The sequence below is a fragment of the Rosa chinensis genome, chromosome 3 (assembly GCF_002994745.2).
Source record: "Rosa chinensis cultivar Old Blush chromosome 3, RchiOBHm-V2, whole genome shotgun sequence".
Taxonomy (NCBI): domain Eukaryota; kingdom Viridiplantae; phylum Streptophyta; class Magnoliopsida; order Rosales; family Rosaceae; genus Rosa; species Rosa chinensis.
In genome coordinates, this window is record NC_037090.1 from 18,002,396 (window position 1) to 18,021,961 (window position 19,566).

The 19,566-nt window shown below is 38.7% G+C and overlaps 1 protein-coding gene and 1 non-coding gene across 2 annotated transcripts; both read left to right on the forward strand.

The window, feature by feature from the left end:
* Positions 1-2,848: 2,848 nt before the first annotated feature.
* TRNAL-AAG lies at positions 2,849-2,929 on the forward strand. The gene has a single exon. It is a non-coding gene; the product is annotated as a tRNA-Leu (tRNA).
* Positions 2,930-10,639: 7,710 nt separating this feature from the next.
* On the forward strand, positions 10,640-12,756 carry LOC112195008 (PAN domain-containing protein At5g03700). Its single transcript, XM_024335295.2, has one exon. The coding sequence runs from the start codon at positions 10,979-10,981 to the stop codon at positions 12,458-12,460; it is 1,482 nt and encodes a 493-aa protein (XP_024191063.1). The 5' UTR covers positions 10,640-10,978; the 3' UTR covers positions 12,461-12,756.
* The last annotated feature ends 6,810 nt before the right edge of the window (positions 12,757-19,566 follow it).

The window sequence follows — 19,566 nt, forward strand, 5'->3', positions numbered from 1 at the left end:
CTAAAATAGAGAGCATTGTTGCAGCTAAAAGTTTTGAGCAAGAGTGTACAAAACGATGAAACTAAAAAAACCACTCATAAAAAAAAAAACTCTCTCTAGAAACCTTAGGGTTTAGAAGCGGGCAGCGGCGACGGGATTCTCCGTTTGCTGTCCGAGTAAGCAACGGCGAGGATTCTCCGTTTCCGTTTGTTGACCGGTGAGTCTAGAGAGGGAAGAAGTTCCGTTTGGAGGACGGCAGTTGATTTGATCTGGGATTACTTTCGATCTCTGATTGGCATCGACGTTGATCAGAGTTTATGATCTGGGCTACGGGGTTGTACAGGCATACAGAGGCTGGGAGGACAGGGTTCCGGACTTCCGGCCGGCGACGCAAGAGAGCTATTCGTTGCAAGGGAGGCTTTGGGCTTTGGTGCAGCGTCAAGCTCGATCAGGGTCGCTGGTGAAGGAAGCGGTTGGTCTAGTCGAGGCAAGGCGGCGGGTCAGGCGAGTTGGTGCACCTCCGATGTGGTGGTCCAAGGGTTTGCCGTCGGAGGACATGACGGCGACGGCGGCGAAGGAGCAGCTGTGCAAAGAGGCTCCTCCTCTATTTGCTTTGGGTTGGGCCTGGGTCTTTGGGCCTGGGATCACTCTTGGGCTGATGGGGCAGGGGGCTGGGCTCAATCTTGGGCTGATGGACCTGTTTGATTGTATTTCTGCTAGACAAGACTAGACTTGGTCTTGGGCCTACGGACTTGGGCTCGGGTTAAGGCAATTGGGGCCCTAATGTATTAGGGTTTGAGCCTGTGTGAGGTTGGATTAACTTCTATGAGTCTTCTATGACGTTTCTGGTCTCTTGCTTGTACTACAAATGCGTGATTGGTAAGTGAGGGCTAGTTGAATGATTTCTTTCTGTAGGAGGCGAGGTTTTTTCATTCTTGTATAGGCTCGCTTAAATGTGAGCGACCCAGTAATCTTTAAAGGCTTGCCAGATTTCTTATGTAAGTTTTGGTAGACTTCAGCCTATTTGCTGTTGATCTAATGAATTCAACTTCTATTTCAAAAAAAAAAAATTGATGCAGCTAAAATGACTTTTTAGCTACTTTAACTAAAATTTAACTAAAAAATGCTCTAATTAAGTTAAAGTGAAAATAACAAAAGTTAAAATAAATACTCAACAATAATTAAAGAAAGAAAGAGAAAAAAAAAAACACAATTGCAACTGAATTGCAGATCGCCATCATAACTATTTCATAGTTATCGGTAAAGCCTTTCTCCTTCCTCCTCCTCCTCTCTCACTCACTGGTTCTTTACGATCGAATTTGATCGGTACAAAGAAGAAAGAAGTCTTCAGTAAAGTAGTCATTGCTTGGAACTATGATCAAAGCTCATGGAGAATTAAAATGAAGAAACACAACATAGTGCAATCAAATTTAACGTTCTAATGTCCAAGGGTTTAGGCTGTTACAAGCCATAATTTTTTTTTTTAATGAAGAAACACAACATATATTTTTTTTTTTAATCAAGTCCGAAATAGTATATTTATCACAAGTCAGAATAGGCTGTTACATACAATTCCTCTATCATTTATAGAGAGACAAAAAGATAGTGGTAGTACTCACAGTGGTACTTAGAAATATACATACTCATTATACATTCAAATATCTATGGTAACAGAGATCTTCCTTTGGACCGGAGGCGCTAGAGATCTAAGTTTCTAATACAAAGAAATTATTGAAATTAGACAAAAACTAAAAAGATATATATTGGGCCGAGGGCAAAAGCCCTAGTCTAAATTAAAAGCCCAGCATCTCCAAGAGCAGAAGCCCAAAAAATAAGGCCTAGCAGGATTGCTGGAGCAAACCCAAACTCTATCTCCATCATGCACAGTTCCCGTGCAGCTCCGCTTGATCCCATCGCCAGTCCGCTGCATCCTGCCGCGCAGACCCACGCCAAACCATGCCGCACTAGCCCGAACCCAGCATACGACGCACCACTACCCAGAACACATGGCCTGCTTCACCGCGCTACTCTCCAGAATCCATGCCGCTGCCCGGATCATCCATCTTCGCGGCCGCATAGCCCCTCAAAACCACGTCGTCGCCCAGATCTATAAAACCCACTCCGAAACCTGTCATCTCTGCACAGCACAACCACCACTCCTAGAGCTTTCATCTAGTACTCACCACCCAGCCACCCATCCAAACCTTGAGCCAATAAACCTCTCTCTAGAACTAGCCGAGCAAACAGTGTTCAAACACCCATCCGGCAACGGTCCATTAGCAGCGAGGCAAACCTGCACAGTTCCCGAGCGCCGCCGGACGAGTAGAAGTTCTCAAACCCCAGAACAAGAATAATTCGGGTTTTTTGGAGCTCTGTAAAGAGTTTTCAAACTTTAAAATTGAAAGAATATTTGTTATAGGGTGAACAAAGAAAACAAGATGGTGGCAATAGCCGCATCTTTTTTTTGATGGAGTTAGCGTCAAGTTATCTGGGATTTCGATGAAAAATAAGGAATTAGTGAAAGAGTGTGTCAATTGTAATGTCCCTTAGATTAGACAAAGAGTTCAAATTTTATGAAATTAAAGTGAATTTACACCTTCCTCACTTTAGAAGAGCACGATTCATTTTCCCTAATTTAATTTTGATAAACAAATACTGACTGATTAGTATGGAAATTGCTCAATTTCACAATCTCATCAAATTAATGCTTTTAATCTTTGAAGGAGATTCGGCCACCATCAATTTATTTATCTGTTAGCTAGATTGTTTTCATTTCGAGAATTTGTAAAAGCTATGCATACCGATTGGCATGGATACATTGTTCACAAATCCACATGACATTTATATTTCTTCATTTTGAAATGTAGGTGTTGAGATGGCCGAGTTGGTCTAAGGCGCCAGATTAAGGTTCTGGTCCGAAAGGGCGTGGGTTCAAATCCCACTCTCAACAAATATTTTTTTGGGTCAGCTTATACTATTATTATTGTTTCATTCTCGGCGATCTTGCTTTGCTTATGTGAACATGGGCAAGTGGTACTTTGAATAGTTAGTAAAAAGCCCAACTGAGTGTATACATCGTCAATGACTACTGAAGATTCAAGTTAGGTTCATACGTGCTAACGAGCTCGAGCTTAACTCAACTTGGCTTGAAAGATATTTTTTCAAGCTTGAGTTTGGCTTGGTTTGGATTGTGGTTCAAGCTTAAGCTTCAGTGATGCTCGGTTTTGTGCTCAGGAGTGAGCTGGAATGAACCAAAAGTTTTGTAGCCAAAGGGGCCCCACTGACGTGGCCAGTTCACAACCTCAGAATTTGGATACTTTTTGTTGACCCTTACTGAGACATAAAGTATAATTTATGTGTCGTGATGTGAAACGAGGAGGGGTTTCTGGTATTTATCTCCTAACCCAGCTTCCTATAGAAGTTGCCTCACAAACATCTGCCTTCCGCGATATCTTTTCCCCTTTACAGCTGATTAAAAGCGGAGAGAGAGCAAACCAATCCCGGGATCAATCAACCATCAATCAGCCTAAATACCGGCGACTCTGGCTCTGTCATTGTTGTTATGCAGATGGATTTTAAATATTGTTATTCAGTTTGATTTTGGTTGGAGAAGAGAAGATATATGGATTTCCACCTGTGTTGGTAAGTCAATGAAGGCGCATTACTTTTCTAATTGGGTAGGCGATTGGATAGCAGATGATCATCAGAATGCCAACAAGCCAAACAAAATTCGAAGCAACAGAAAGCCCATATCTTGAGCATATAACTTGTGGAATAATCTGACCCAGAATAGTAAGTCACAAGTCAATCGCAATCCCAATATCCCATTGCATCTCAATGAGCTTATGATAAATTGAGTAAGCAAAAATACCTCTCTGAAAATTAGAACAAATGTTACAGACAGCAAAACGGCAACAACAGGGTCAAAGATTTCATCAAGGTATAAAGGAAGGGCCTAAAAAGTAAAAATAAAAATAAAATCCAATGAACAATACACAGATAAGCACTTTCCAGATCTGAAACAGTATTTAAAGATCCTAAATTTACAGCAGAAGAATCCAATTCAGATAGAATTGATGCTTGGTTTCGAAGAAGATGACATTGACATGCATCCACAAATGGCAGCAAAGCAAACTTGGACTGTGAATAACCTCAAAACTTTCTCAGTGTCTGGGTGATTCTTCTTCTACTTCAGAGTAAGATCAAGGACCCAAAATCGATCAAACTATTTTTAGTCTTTGCAAACTTCTCTCCTCCTCGACGCAGCCGCCTATGTCCTTCTCCCCTAAAAGCCCCTGTGTAACTTCATACTTTACAGTTTCATCTAACTTGTCCTATGTGAGTTGACCTGGTCAGTCTAACAGAAAAACAGACGGCATTTGCTGGTCTACAAATCTTTTGGTTCATTCCAGATTTCTCCTTATACTCATTCTTAAATTTGTATAAGAAAGATATCGAAAAAATAGAAAAGATCAAGTTAAAATCATTACAAAAAATGACAAAATCATTCATATTTAATATTTTAAATTAGATACCAAAAGATACTTCAAATATTTACTACTTCACACTTTAAAAGGATAGTTATAATTTATTTGCCCTTTGGTTAGCTCAAGTGGTGAAAAGGGGACGTTTTTTTTTTTGAATCGAAGGAGGTCAACCATTTATTGAAAAAAAAGATTACAGTGATACAATGTCAAAAAAAGACATCAATAAGGAAATAAAACAATTCGAAAAGAAAATTACATAAGAAATATAAAAACGTAAAAATGCAAGAGCAGCAACGTCGAGACGCAGCGCTGATTTTACACTACGGATTGCAGCCGTGTAGTAAATTGAGTAGTCGGTGGTCTGACTACCCATGCAATTCCAACAGACAAATTGACAAAAGCCAACTTGGCGCCGGAATGAGGGCACTCCACCTAAAGATCGAAGTCGGCCAAGGGTGTCAGAACATGGCCATGTTGGCATACGATCTTTCACGAACAGATACCAAAGACTTGGGTCCCGAATCCAATACCAATAACGCATAGGAGCCCCAAACCATTTTAGCAACTGAGCAATAGTCCAACAAAAATAGTGGGACACAGCCGAAGCCCAACTCCCTCCTGGATCCCAGATCCGGATCCCTTTGCAAATCTAACCCATATCCGAGATCCGAGTCCTTCTGACATCGAGAGCAGACGAGCTGAGGCCGCCGACCACAAACCCATGGAAACGGACTACCAGGCCAGCAACAACAACACCACAAAACTGCGAACCCCTTCAACCACCACCATGAGGATCCAAAACAAAATCGATGGCCTGATCCCTCATTCCCCAACACTTTCCCCAATGCGCCGCCGTCCAATCGAGTCCAATGACTGGAGTAACATCCGTGGTCCATTGTCCCGCGTTTAGAATCCACATGAAGTCTGTCGGAAACCAAAGAAAAGCACCACTGAAGGAAGCTGCCGAAGCCCAGTCCCTGGATAGATCTCCTTTGACAAACTTCCTTGAATTTGCAGATGGCAGCCACCGCCAAGCACACCATCACCGCCACTTTGGGACGCGACGAAAAGAAGAAGGAACATGCCAAAGCCTGTGAGAGGCTCCATGAAATGGAGCAGGTACAGGGACGACGAGGGGATGCCGTTTCCCAAACCCCCAAACCCTAGTAGAGCTAGGTCAATGAAAGAGTAGTAGTTGAACTATTAGACATGTATGTTTAGGTAACTTGATTTCTAGAAATTTTCATATGAAAAGGGGACGTTAAAACTAAGTTAGGGTCAATTATTCAATCCTCTCCAATACAAAAAAGAAGAAGTTATATTTCATTTAGTTATAAATTTCATATTTAACTATTAGATTAAATATTTCTATTAGCTCAATTTTAGTAAACCAGCTAAGTACATAAATATTAAGTTAGTTGTTTTGTTCTAACTGTAATTTTTTTAGCATGCAAATGGGAGCGGAGGCCCTTTTGGGTTGATGACTCCGCCACCGTCTTCTCCTGAAGACTTGTGTAGGCTTCGACCTTCTTTCTTTTCTTCTAATCCTCTTAATTAGCAAAGATCTCCACTCGAATTCCATTGAAGTAATGATCTATGGTGGCGAGGTTTGGGCAAAAGCTAGTGGTGGTTGGACCAGTGAGGTTGTTCGAGTGGGGACTGGAGGCGGCGTCATCGTTCGCTAAACTAGGCAATGTGGCTGTTTCCTCTTCTTTTGCAGTGCTGCATAAGGGATACAACTTAGCACGGATGCATTTTGTTGATAAGCATCTTCTTGGAAGTTGTGATCTTCTTAAGGGTGTTTTTCTGAGATCCTGTTAGTCTGATTGCAGCGGCAGATTGGGTGGAAATCTATCCCAATTAGGATTTGGGCTATATTCTTTTTTTTTTGGTTCTGGGCTTGGGCTTGTTTGCTTGTAGTGTTTGTGGGCTTGCAATTGGTTAGATCCGAATTTAGGATCCCGGTGGCTTTTGTATTAAAACTTTTGGATTCGGGTCATTTTTGAAATCGGGTTATGTACATTTTTTTTTGGGGAAGCCCCCTTTGCGTATTGAGGTCCTATATGTCTTAAAAATAGATTGGGTTGGAAACTTGGCCTGGTCCAGTTTCTTTCCTGGTAGTGTCAAGTTTACTTAGTTACTTGGTCTCAATTACGATCAAAATACATTTTTACTTAGGTACTAGGGTTTTTAGGTTTCTTAGCAATAACTCGATTATGATGGGTCCTATAAGGGTGAGTTTTTATGTGTTGTATGCCTCTTTCTACTTTAAATGGACTGACACTCCAATTTGATCGAAAAAATATTATGAAAATATTAGGATGAATGTGTTTCTGGGTATCGGGATTGATAGCCATGTTGCAATCCTTACTGGGCAGATAACCGAAATTCACATAGAAAAACATAGATTTGGTTACGCAGTGAAAACCTTAATTTGATATTAAAAACACTGCGGGGCTCTTACTCTTGAGAACCCAAAAGAGACAATCAATCCACTAGTAGTGAAGAACAAGTTTCTTTACAAACACAAATAGTGCTACACTCGGCTACAATCACTAGACTAACTAGGTGAGGTGTTTGTATTGAATCTTTTATGCCTTCTTCACACTTGAACGATCTCCAACAATCACTCTTCTTCAATGACTTCTCTACTGATCTCAAGAGAACCATGCAAATAAAAGAATAAATGATGAAACACCTTAACAAGGAACAAGTGTTTCGAAGACGCCTATCATACTCTTTGTCTCTTTCTAAGCAAGCAAGATGCACACAAATCTTGCGTAAAAGTCACCCCCCAAATAAACGCACACTATTTTGAATATATGGAGGAAAGAACGAATCTTATTCAATCAAGTCTTTACCATCATTGACTCCTAATAGGAATAATCTTTTAATAAAAGATCGCCAATTAAAATAAACAGATCCTAAATCAATTAGGACTTAAAATGCTACGAAATAAACAGGTGGAAAATATCTTTGCACAATAATCTTTAAAAAAACAGAAAGATACTTTCCGAAAACAAACTTTCTAAAACCTAGGACTGACTTGGGGATTGCAACACGGGTTGCAATCTCAATGCATATGCATAACCATGAGATGCATTTACATGAAACTTCTCTGAGATCAATATTGAGGTCCATTTGCCAGCTTCTAAGGATGAAATGAGATAAAGTACCTGACTTACTTTTATATGGGAATGTCAATGCTCAATACGTACAAACTACAAAGTCTTGTACTTACATATTAAGTTAGTTTTTTTTTTTCTTGACGAGGTTGACGATTCGACTTATTTCTTTTACCAACATGAGCTGAACCATATTGAGCGTCACATCCCTATAAATATATTATTTTTTGCAAACTAAATGGTGTGACAAGATTATGTCTAATAGTGAGTTTAGCATTGTAATATTGTAGCAATGTAGAGGGTTTTGTTCAATGTCCATGATAAAAGTTGGTCTAACTGCAATCTACTTATTTTATGTTATTGGTGTAAAATAATGAGCGAGTCACAGAATTGAAGGGAACATAGAGAAACCGTGAGCATATTATAGCATGCAAGGCCCAAGCTAGTCTGCTAGAGCTAGCTAGATAAGCCATTTATATCGGACAAGTTGCCTTCGTGTGTATTTATGTGTGTGTGTCTATATAAATAGCTACTGTGTCATCGAAGAGAACATTCACGGGTTCTGTGAAGTGTGAACTAGTTCCGTAAAGAAAAGAATCACCTCTATATATAAACTATGATAACATAACAGTCATCTAGAAGATGATCGAGTGGAATAAATCAATAAAATGAACAAATTGACAAGCTAAATAATTCTATGGCTAGCTTGAGAAAAGTAAAAGACTAGAATAAAGAGAAGCTAGCTAGAAAGAACCGTGCAGTCAATGAAAGTTCTATTGTATATGCATTCTTTGCTTGTTTATAGTTGCTGTTTCATTAAGCAGACCTTAAATTAAGTAAATATTCATATTGATCGACTGGCATGGTTCTAGAACTGAAAGCTCATATTCCTTCACATGGTTTCATCGAACATATTTTCTTCATCTTATATAGTCATAGCGTAAAATTCTCAGGCAGACATTAGCTAAGCTATAATAATCTTACTTTCCATATATTGTATCCATTATTTCTTGGTCAGAATTTTCTATAATTGAGGCATGTGAAGACAAACTAAACTATAAATTACAGAAGTCACAGAGACACTAATTGGGGAGCTCATATAACTTTCTCCTTCTATCTTCTTCTTGTTAATTAATCGTACCGTGTTTCTATATACGGATACAATTGCCTGTAACATATAATGGGGCTCTGTAAATTATATATTGTTCTAGACCAGCTATTCCCTGATCCATGTGTGCACGTGTGAGCTGACATGTGTATGTGTGAGTGTGAATCTATATATATATATTAATGTCAAAGTCAACATCTAATAGCTAAGCTAAGAGTGATAAAGAGAAGAGTTGGAGTTTCGACTTTACCGCAAGTTCATCTGTGAGTTATGATCAGGTCACCTATTATTCACTGTTTTTATGCGTATTTTCATTCTTTGGGTCATGGATACAGTGTATTTTGTGCCCTGGGTAGCCATGTGTCGCCTTGGGTCACTTTTTAGGTCACCCTGGTGACCTGCAAGCTGACCTGGTGAGTGGTGACCCAGGTCTTATTGGAAACTGTGTCTGTGACTTAAAGAGTGGAAATAAACACTAAAAAGAAGTGAATAGTAGGTGACCTGGTGACCCAACGGGTGAACTTGCTCTTAGAAATGAAGATGGTCTAGAGGAGGAGAATGGATGGAGATAGGGGAAGGATCAAAACTAATTAAACTGATTTTTTACAGAGATGATCTTTAAAGGTTAATTTAAGATATAGACCGTTGGATTATAAATTTATTAAGTAAAAATATGTTAATCAACAATAAAGATGAATATATTCGTTCACCCTTAAAACATAAGAATTGTCCATATATGATATTGGGTATAAAGATAAAAAAAGGGCATTGGTTGAATTGAATTAGTTTCCAAATTGTCAAACAACATGCACCTGTCTATCAAGTTTAGTAGATTTCCACCTTCTTTTTCGACTAGTCAACTCCACATTCATTGCTCTAGTTGTAAATGTCAATCCAGCGCCCCACCAGCTGCGCTTTTGGTCCGGAGTGATGACATTGATGTCTAATTACCACTTCGAGAATTCTTCTAAGTGATTCGAGAAAGCATAAGCAACTGTTTGTTTCAACAACTTGTTTACATCATTTTATCAAATATCTTACTCATTAAGAAAAATGGTTCGATCAATTCAGTGTCTCAATTTAATCGATTAAATGTCAACCATCTCTATTCTATCCTATAATTGATACATGTAAAACTTAGATACATGAAATGTGCAGATGATTTTAGATCTCTTGGCAACGATTCGTTTTCTTAGCTACACATTAACCCTAATAGAAGAAGTAGGCGTTAGGTTTTGGCTGAAACAGTTGGGAAATCAAAAACTCATCCGTCTGCTCGCCACTTATTGGTTTGACTTCTTTGGTGATTGGATCGATATTGCGGCCGTTGGATGAGGAAATTGCACTACCTTCATTATTATTCAAGGTGGTGCTGCCGCTAGCAAGTCGATCGCCTACCTCAACTAACATTTCTAGACATCTCAATCCATCTTAAATGCTTTCCTAACTATATATCAACTCCCACTCTGTCACAGAAGAAGAAAAAGAAACAAGACAAACCAAAATAAAAATTAGCAAATACTAAATGGGTCATTCAAATCCTTTTGTGCTAGAGAGATTCTGATTCACATAATCCTCATAATTGCATTTTGATATGAAAGTCTCAGAAGCATATATTAAGATAAGCGAATTTTCCAACCGATACAATTGTTGTTACTGATCACCTTTTAAGAAGTTTCTGCTTGGCTTAACTCCATTAATATTACTTCGATATGTCTCCAACTTTCATTTTGATTAATTAGCTAGGTTCTGTCTTCTCATTGTGATAGAAGTTTGTCGTTACTCGTTAGTAGTTCTGTGTCGTTTGCGTGTAATCAACCCAACTCGATCGATCACCATGCATGCATTTATTTTACAGTCTCACCATAACAATATCAACCCGTAGCCTTCATGAGTCAATCATGAGGTCTTTCTATTATTAACATGCATGGAAAGTTGGAAACCCTAGCACCCCTATGAATTTGCGTCGAGGATGAAAAGAAATGTATAGCTAGCTCACAAGACTTCCAAGTTGCAACGTACACTTGCAAACCATTCATTTACTTTCGGTTGATCAACATGCTTGCCTGCCTTTCTTAATTCACAAATTACTCATTCTTTTTCTGATTTCGAATTTAAAATAATATACTCATCGATCCGCAACATGATCAAGCATTATATATCAGACTGCGGCTGCCCTTTCCTATCCTCTCATGGCTGCCTTTCGCATTCTCTAGTCGCTTAATTAACTCTCTGCAACACCTTCATATATAACATCCACACAGCCCCCTCTTCCAAAAATGGAGACTCATTTCATCAACTCAGTAACTCGTCTACGTGCAACTCAGCTCCTTCTCTGCACACTCGCTATATTACTCTTCTCACCCACCACCACCCTATCAGAGCTTCCCAGAGGCTTCAAGGCCACTCCCGACTCCTCAACCCAAACCTTCCAACCTCTCCTCTCCGACTCCACTGGCAATTTCTCCCTCGGTTTTCTCCGAGTCAATAAAACCCAGCTCGCCCTCGCCGTCCTCCACGTCCCGTCATCCGAGCCCTTCTGGCTCGCCAACCCGGCCCAACTCGCCCGCTGGTCCGACCGTACCCACCTCACTTTCAATGGCAGTCTCGTCCTTTCCGATCCTCAGACAAGGACATATTGGTCAACTCACACCGATGCTGATCATGTTATCCTCCTCAACAATTCAAACTTGCTAATACAGAGTGCCAACCAGAACGAAGCTCCAGCATGGCAGAGTTTCGACTTTCCCACAAATACCCTCGTCGAAAACCAGAATTTCACATCTAAAATGGTTCTGATTTCCTCCAACGGACTGTACTCGATGCGATTAGGGCCCGACTTCATCGGCCTCTACGCGAATTTCAATGAAGGCTCGGACCAGATTTATCTCCGGCACAAAGCAATGGAAGCCAAAACCGATATAGTCGAGAATAAAGGCCCCATTTACGCGCAGATAAACCCGGATCGGTACCTCGGTATGTACCAAACGGGTAACCCGTTACCGGCCGACGTTCAAAAGTTCAACAGCTATCAGACACCCATCACCGGCTTCCTCCGGGTCCGGTTAGAACCCGACGGGAACTTAGTCGGGTACTTCTGGGACGGGTCGAAGTGGGTTTTGGACTACCGGGCGATTTCTCAAACCTGCGAGCTTCCGAGTGCGTGCGGTTCGTACGGGTTGTGTACAGCCGGAAATGGCTGCTCGTGTTTGGATAACAGGACGGAGTTTGCCTCCGGCGAGTGCTTCGCGGCGCAGTCCGGTGACTTCTGCAGCGACGGAATCCCGAGAAATAATTTCTGGGTTTTGAGGAGGAACGGGGTTGAGCCGCCGTACAAGGAGTTGATGGGGTACCAAACGACGTCGTCGCTGGCGCAGTGCGAGAGGCTTTGTGAAAGGAACTGTAGCTGTTGGGGCGCGGTTTTTAATAACGCATCCGGGTTTTGTTACATGATGGACTACCCGATCCAAACCCTAGTGGGTGTGGGGGATGAGACCAAGATGGGGTATTTTAAGGTGCGGGAGGGTGCAGGGAGGAAGAAAATGAATGTGGGTGTTGGGGTTGGGATTGGTGTGATGTGTGGGGTGGTTTTGATTTTGGTGGGGATTGTTGGGGTTTGGAGGTTTAGGGTTTGGAAGAGGAAGAGGGGAGGAGGAGCAGTAAAGAGCCGGTTCATGGAGCAATACGGCGGCGTTTCGCCCGGCCCGTATAAGGATCTTGGATCGGCAAGCTTTAGGTCAATTGAGATGGGGAGTACATAGTGACGCAAGGAGTGACATTTTTGGGTTTGGGACAAATGATGATGATTATTATGTTAATCACTAACTCATTTGATTAGTGGTGGTGGGTTCGGGCTAATCTTTGTTATATTGTATGATAATACATGATTAGTGAACCCTCAAACATAAACGGCTAATCTTCTTGATAATGTTTGCAACTATGCATAATTGTATATAGATTAGTGCTCTTCACATGTCACTTTGAGATCTTTATATCGATGAAAGTTGCACAATATTAAATATAATGAATAGAGGTTTCGACCTGGGGTAATGAATCATGTTGGAGTTTTTAATTTCTTTATTATAGCTAGATTACAAATGTTTTGTTCTTTTTTATTTTTTGAAATGGGACAAATATTTTGCTTATGTTTACATGATTTATAAAGAAATTTTGTGACATATGAAGTGACCGGATAAGTATAATATAAATTTTATTTTGTTATAGTAAAAATGCATCATTTATCATTGGATATCTCAACCTTACCACATTTTAATGATGACATCAATTTTCTTGCTTCCTTTATTGGAGTGGGTTTAAAGTTCATTTTTATAGAGGCGAACTTCATAGTGAAAACTTCGGGATCATCTTAAAATTTGAGAAGTGTCAATCCATTCTCGTCAAAACGAAGAGTTTTTTGGTTCCCAATTCAGAATGTGCATAACCAAGTTGTAGTCGTGGCCTGATTTTTGTATACTTACATGTTGCACCAGTTGTTTGAAGATGCATTACTGTTTAAGTGATTGGAGGCACACAACACAAGCAAAATTGGAGGGTGGATACTGAAATTAGGGCAGTGATGTTGTGACTTATGGATGAAGCAATTGTTAGGTAGGATAGTTTGTGGTTCTCAGTCATATGGATTACAAGGGAGTTGATTGGCACTATGCAAATATTTGGGTCCTGCAAATGACGCACGGGGTGACATCTTGTAGATTGTGATCCGACATTGAAAATCCTAAAGACTCGGATGCAAATGGTTGGGTATGAGTGTAGGACAAAAAAGCCGTCATTGCAATTTTAAGTCTTCAAGTCCCACTACAGTATAAAGTCCCTAGCAAATACCCCATTTTTGGCCATTTTAAATCCCCCACCCGCCCAAAATATGATCAAATCTAGTTATTGAGAAAAAAATGAATACTATAGAGAAGTCATTATCATTATGATAAATCTCAGCGTTATGTATGCGAACATCACATTGATGCTTTAAACACAAGAGAATGATTCTTATTTAAATTGTTTGCTTTGTATTAATGGCCATGGGACCATTGCACCCAACTTACCAACTAACCTTTAGTCCTATTGAGGTTTTGTGTCATTTTTAATCTACGTAGGCGTAATTAAACACAAATGGAATCACAAATGAAATCTTAGTGAGTGATTATAAGTAGTTGCAGTTCATCCCCCTTTTTTGTCAATAAATTGAGTTCAAAACAAAAATCTCGGATTTACATTTCACAAATGTTGGATCTCTCCTCTAGCCAAATATTACTAAAGATCCATGGAAAACCTAGTTGAAGTACATTTCACTTTGGTTTAGCTACTTTTTAGCTACTTGGTGGGAGTTGATATTTGCTTCAAAACTTCCCAGTTTCTAACACTGAAGAATGTATTGGAGATCTCCCTAAATTCTTGCAGCCAAGGAAGTAGATCGTTAGACCATAAAGTTTTCACCATTAACCAAAAACCGAAAAGAACAATTGGGCTAGGGCCCAGTGCCTCCAAATTTTCAATAAGGTCCGGCCCAAGATATCAAAATCCAAATGTAGTCTCATATTAGACAGCAGTGTCTGAAGGAAAAACCCAGTTAGAGACGGGCCCTTTTGGTGTCTGTAAGTTTTATCATTTTTGTTTACTTTTTCATTCAGTTCCGCATGTGTCTTGTGCTCAGTTGTTAAACTCGCCTCTTTGTTTATAGGTTTCAAATGCAATAATAACCCTAAAGCTTTTCCAGAAACAACTAATCATTAAATAGACTGGTGCTTTGAATAAGTAGAGAAGCAACATTGATGCCACAAATTGTGTAAGAAGCAGTATTATGAGTCCCATCTAGTGGAGAACGCTCCAGAGGAGGTGTTCATCATGTTTTGTTCTTCAAACAAGTCAAAGGCTTGAACTGTGTCTGGCTCAGAAAAACCCTGCTTTGAAATTGTACCGACAGCTCTGCTATTGCACAGTTTAGATATGATATTTTACGAAGCAAGGCTGGCAGTCTCCAACTATATTATTCATATTACAACTAATACCTGAAAATAATGCAATGGCCAAAACAAAGAAAGTCGTCAAAGTCTTTGCCCAAAACGGTGTGCAAAACTGTATTGTGTAGTCTGCATTGCAGTACTTAGCTTGCAGATGTAGATATGATAATTGCCGGTGTTTTGATATGGGAATAGATTCTGATTCATTTTCCAGATCATATTCTGAACTCTTGAGTTTCATTATCTCTGATTAGCTGGTGCACAGATGTATGCAGTTTTGCTATATATCCCAACAGAGTGCAAGGAATAATTGCTTTATGGGTTTATGACCCTGTGAGGAGGAGGCATATATGATTTTGGGATAAGAAAAGGATATTCTTACTTTGCTTGCACATCTTTACATAAATGATAAATTCTGTACACAAGGTATATGAGGGTGATTGAAGCATTTTATTTATGTTCTTCGTTAATCCCAATTACAACTCTTACCTCTTTTGTTTTTCCCCTTAACTCTCTTGATTCCCCATTCATCCTAGGTCATGGCTGACTTTATTGATTTTTTTGCTTTTCCAATTGCATGTAGGGAAAAGTTATTTGATAAAATGTCTCATATAGTCTTCTTCTATTCACACTCTTACAAAAAATAAAATGCTTGCTCCGTCACTGTGTATCATAGGATGTTGGCTGAAATAAAGAAGTATATATAACTTTGAGGAAGCTATTTTCCCATTAATGTTAGATCATTGCCGACTTCAGTGATGTTTTTCAAAATGTTGGGCAAAATTTTTCGACGAAATGTCTCAATGAGAATTCTTTATCATGCTTCCATAATGACAAATTTCTAGCCCCGTCACTGTGTATATCATAATTATTGGCTACGTATATTTGATTTTGAGGAAGCTTTGAATTATTTTTAGAAGTTTTTGGTTGAATAATAACTAGTGGCCATGTTAACTAAGTGACTTCAGGAGCTGTACTGCTGTTGCAGCTTTGATTCTTTTATCTCCCTGCAGGTATATGTTTTCTGGGAGAGGTAAAGATTGAAGAAACTTTCCTTCTACTTTCCAGGAAAGTAATAAAAAAACCTTGTCTGGCCGTGTAGAGAATCACTCAGTACACTAGTGCAGACAGTCAGTCACCATACAGACATTGCCATATTTTGATTCATCAGCTTGCTTTTGATGATATCATCAGATCTGGGTTCTCTTCTAGTTCTACAACAAATTGAAGAGAAAAGATGGACCGACTACGCAGCACTTGTATAAATGATCAAACTGCAGGCGTGTTCTCAGTAATTGACAGTTATGGCCACTTCGATAATGATCGAGTTCATTTCATTGGTGTACACATGTGGTATATTATGAAGACATGCATGTCTTCTGGTTTCTTTGCAGGCAAGTCTCCCTCGACTTTCCTTTGCCATCATAAGGAGGTTCCATTCTTCTTTTCCTTTGAGCAAAGCATGTATATTAATAGGACTAATATCTACTACTTCTCAAAAACTTCACCAAATTTTGAACTATCCAAATTACCCTTATTGAATTAATTGAAACAAATTAATACTGGAGTTATTATAGTAAGAAGCAAAAGAAATAAACAAAAAAAATAAATAGAGAAATGATTGACATGGGTAGTGAGAAGTATAGGATAGATAACTACATTCATTTCAAATTCTCATATCTAAAAGCCGGTGGATAAACTTATAAATCAAAACTAACCACTTTTGCTTTTTTTTTATTATACGAAACTTTGTGAGTCCTTGCAGATGTACGGGTAAGCATCTCCAACAGTAGGAGTTATTTTTTTAGCTAAATCATCTAAAAGTTAAATTTAGTTCGTAAATTATTAGTTTTTGCTCCAGCAGTGTTAGCCAAACTAAAAAAAAAAAAAAGAACATGGAGTGTTTAGCTTTTTGTTATTTTCTCTTTCCTCCCTAGCTATATTTAGATAGAAATTTTAGTAAAAGCCAAATTTGACTTTTATATAGCTATTTTGCTGGAGTGTTTAACTACAGCTAGTCGGAGATGGCCTAAAAGGGTGGTTATTAACAATACATTGCACCCTAAAGCATAAGGTACCACAGACCAGCATAAGGTGTTTTTCACATGCAAATAACTCATTGTTTTTTTATTGTTCACAAATTTACAATATCAATTTCAAAGTAACAAAAAATGAATTTGGCACTATTCTAAATGAGTGCTATCATGCGATAAAATTTGTACAATTTTGTACGTGAGTACTGGATAATAATTTTTTAAAAGACATATACAATACTATAATCGATGATGCCTTAGTTTATTTATTTTGGCATTGAAATGGATTTAGCGAATTGAGTTATTAGAAAAAAAAAAAAAAACCTTAATCCACATTCTACACCCTATTAGAACTAATGTTAAAGATAAAATTGAGACTTTTTAAACTAACACAAATGCAAAAGCTACTTTTCACTTAGTGTTTGTGTTAGTTTTTCTAAAAAAACTTATAAATACGCATAGTGAAACTTATCCTCATATCTAAAATTCTCTAAATGAATATTACTAAAAATTGAAGGAATCGAGCGCATAAACATAGGTTCAAAAGACACCACCTAGAGTGGTAAGGTTGGTCGAGCGGACTAGCATGGAACTCCCATGTCTAGCGTTAAGCGTTCGAGTCCTAACTCCCGCTATTTTTTGGCCAGCAGGTTTGAGGGGCTTTCTGGTTTGTGTGCTTGCGGTTAGGGATTAGTCTGGCTTTGCTGGGTACTCTCGTGGACCTCGGTTTGAATATTGACTGGGTGGGTGCGTTACCAACTCGTTAACGTAACCAAAGTGGCTTGTTACCTCAACCCCAATAAAAAAAAAAAAAAAAAAACTCAGGTTGAGAATAAGTATTCTCTTAACCAATGACATGAAAAATTTAGGGTGTATATAAACATTTATGAATTGTTGATTAAGGTCAGTTAACTCTTCTCATCATTTCTAGCTATGCATGCGCTCTTAACCGCCAAAACTATATGTTTCTTGTGAGGTCATCTACTAATAATTTTTGCTCTTCACCAGAAAATAATACAGGATCTCGAATGTAAAATAAGTATTTTCTAACCACCCCAACTACATATCAAGTTGTCCACTATACATCATCATGCTAACATGTTTAGTAGTGACTTTTTCTGCATCCCCTTCCTTGTTACTATTAGCAAATCTCACATCTTATGTGTGAGAGGGTGACAAAAATTGCGTGGGATGCACACAATAATCTTAGGAGGAAAAGGTCCAAAGGAGGGGATCTTCACGTGTGAAACTTTTCTAAGAAAGTAATTTCTCTTTATTAATCTCCCCATTAATTTGTAACCGTCATTTCAATTTACTATGGTAATGTGAAAGCTTTATAATTGCCAGGTACAGATTTGTTGGTTTTTTCTTCTTTTGGGATTCCCCTTTCCTCTAAACGTAAAGTTTAGCTTTTGTAACTCCAACTACGCCAATAACTTAATTGCATTAACCAATTCCATAAAGAAAGGCTTTTTAGTTTCTCTTCGGAAGAAACCTTAGCTTAGTCTTCAAATATGTGAGTGCAGTTTTGTAGTAGGTGAAATCTCATGGCATGCTTTGAATTCGTGGACCCAATCATCACCATCATCCATTCATCACCATCATCATCAACATTACTCCATGTTATCCAAATAGCAACCCTAAAGTCAGTTCCTACCCTTACCTAAGTGTTGTTCACCAATCTAAACATGTAATCGTTTCTGAAAATATACCCGAACTTGAACGCACTCTTACAAAACTTCAAAGAAAATCAGTGATAAATTCACGAACAACGTTGTTCTTACCAAACAATTTGATATGTTATGTAGGGATGGCAATGGGGTGGGTTGGGGATGGGGATCAGAATATCATCCCCATCCCCGGGGTAATTCTTCACCTCCATCCCCGCCCCAATCCCCAAGAAAAATATATTGGGGATTTCCCGTCCCCATCCCCACTGGGGACGAAGTCTCCAAACCCGCCCCAAATCCCCAATAAGAATTTAAAAAATAGAATAATTTTTTTTCTCATATTGCCTTTTTTAAAATCAAAATTTACAACAAGTAAAATTAAAACATGATTAAATTCATAAATCATAATTTGGTGAGTGCAAAAGTCAAACACCATTAAAGTAAAGTAGTAAATGTATATATTTGTGATTTATATTATAAAAATAAATATATATATATAAATTATATATATATATATTTAATTTATATATATATATATATATATATATCATTGGGGCGGGTTTGGGGATGGAGATCATAATACCATCCCCGCCCCATCCCTGATCTTAGATAGCGGGGATTGGGGATCCCCATCCCTATTCCCCATTTGTTCCCGAATTCTCCCTCATTTGAGGCGGGTATCCAATGGAGCTCCGCCCCGCTGGAGATTTTTGTCATCCCTAATGTTATGTTACCAGATAAGTAACATTAGAGATTCCGCTGACTAATGTAATAACATTTTATTTCCCACACTACTTTTAAATGTATAGACTTTTATTTAAATACACAATTAAATTTGACTGATTCACAGTACGACGTACTATCGGGTATAGATAACATTACTCCAATTAATTTTGAAATATTGCTCCCCACCCTAAAAAGAAAAGTCCAATGCATATCAAAGACCTATTCTATATGAAACCTCATAAACCATATTCCCCCCCTTATTGTGCGCTTGTCAATCTCAATTTGGTTGACCCAAAATACAATATTAGGTTAGGTTAGGTGATTAACTATACCTAGATTGTATTTTAATTTTAAATTGTCAGGTATAACAGATCAGGTCATACTCAGAGCTTTTATGCTAAAAAATTATTTCATTTTTCTACGAATGCAAATTGCATAAAAAGGGAGTTATGGTCATCTCTTT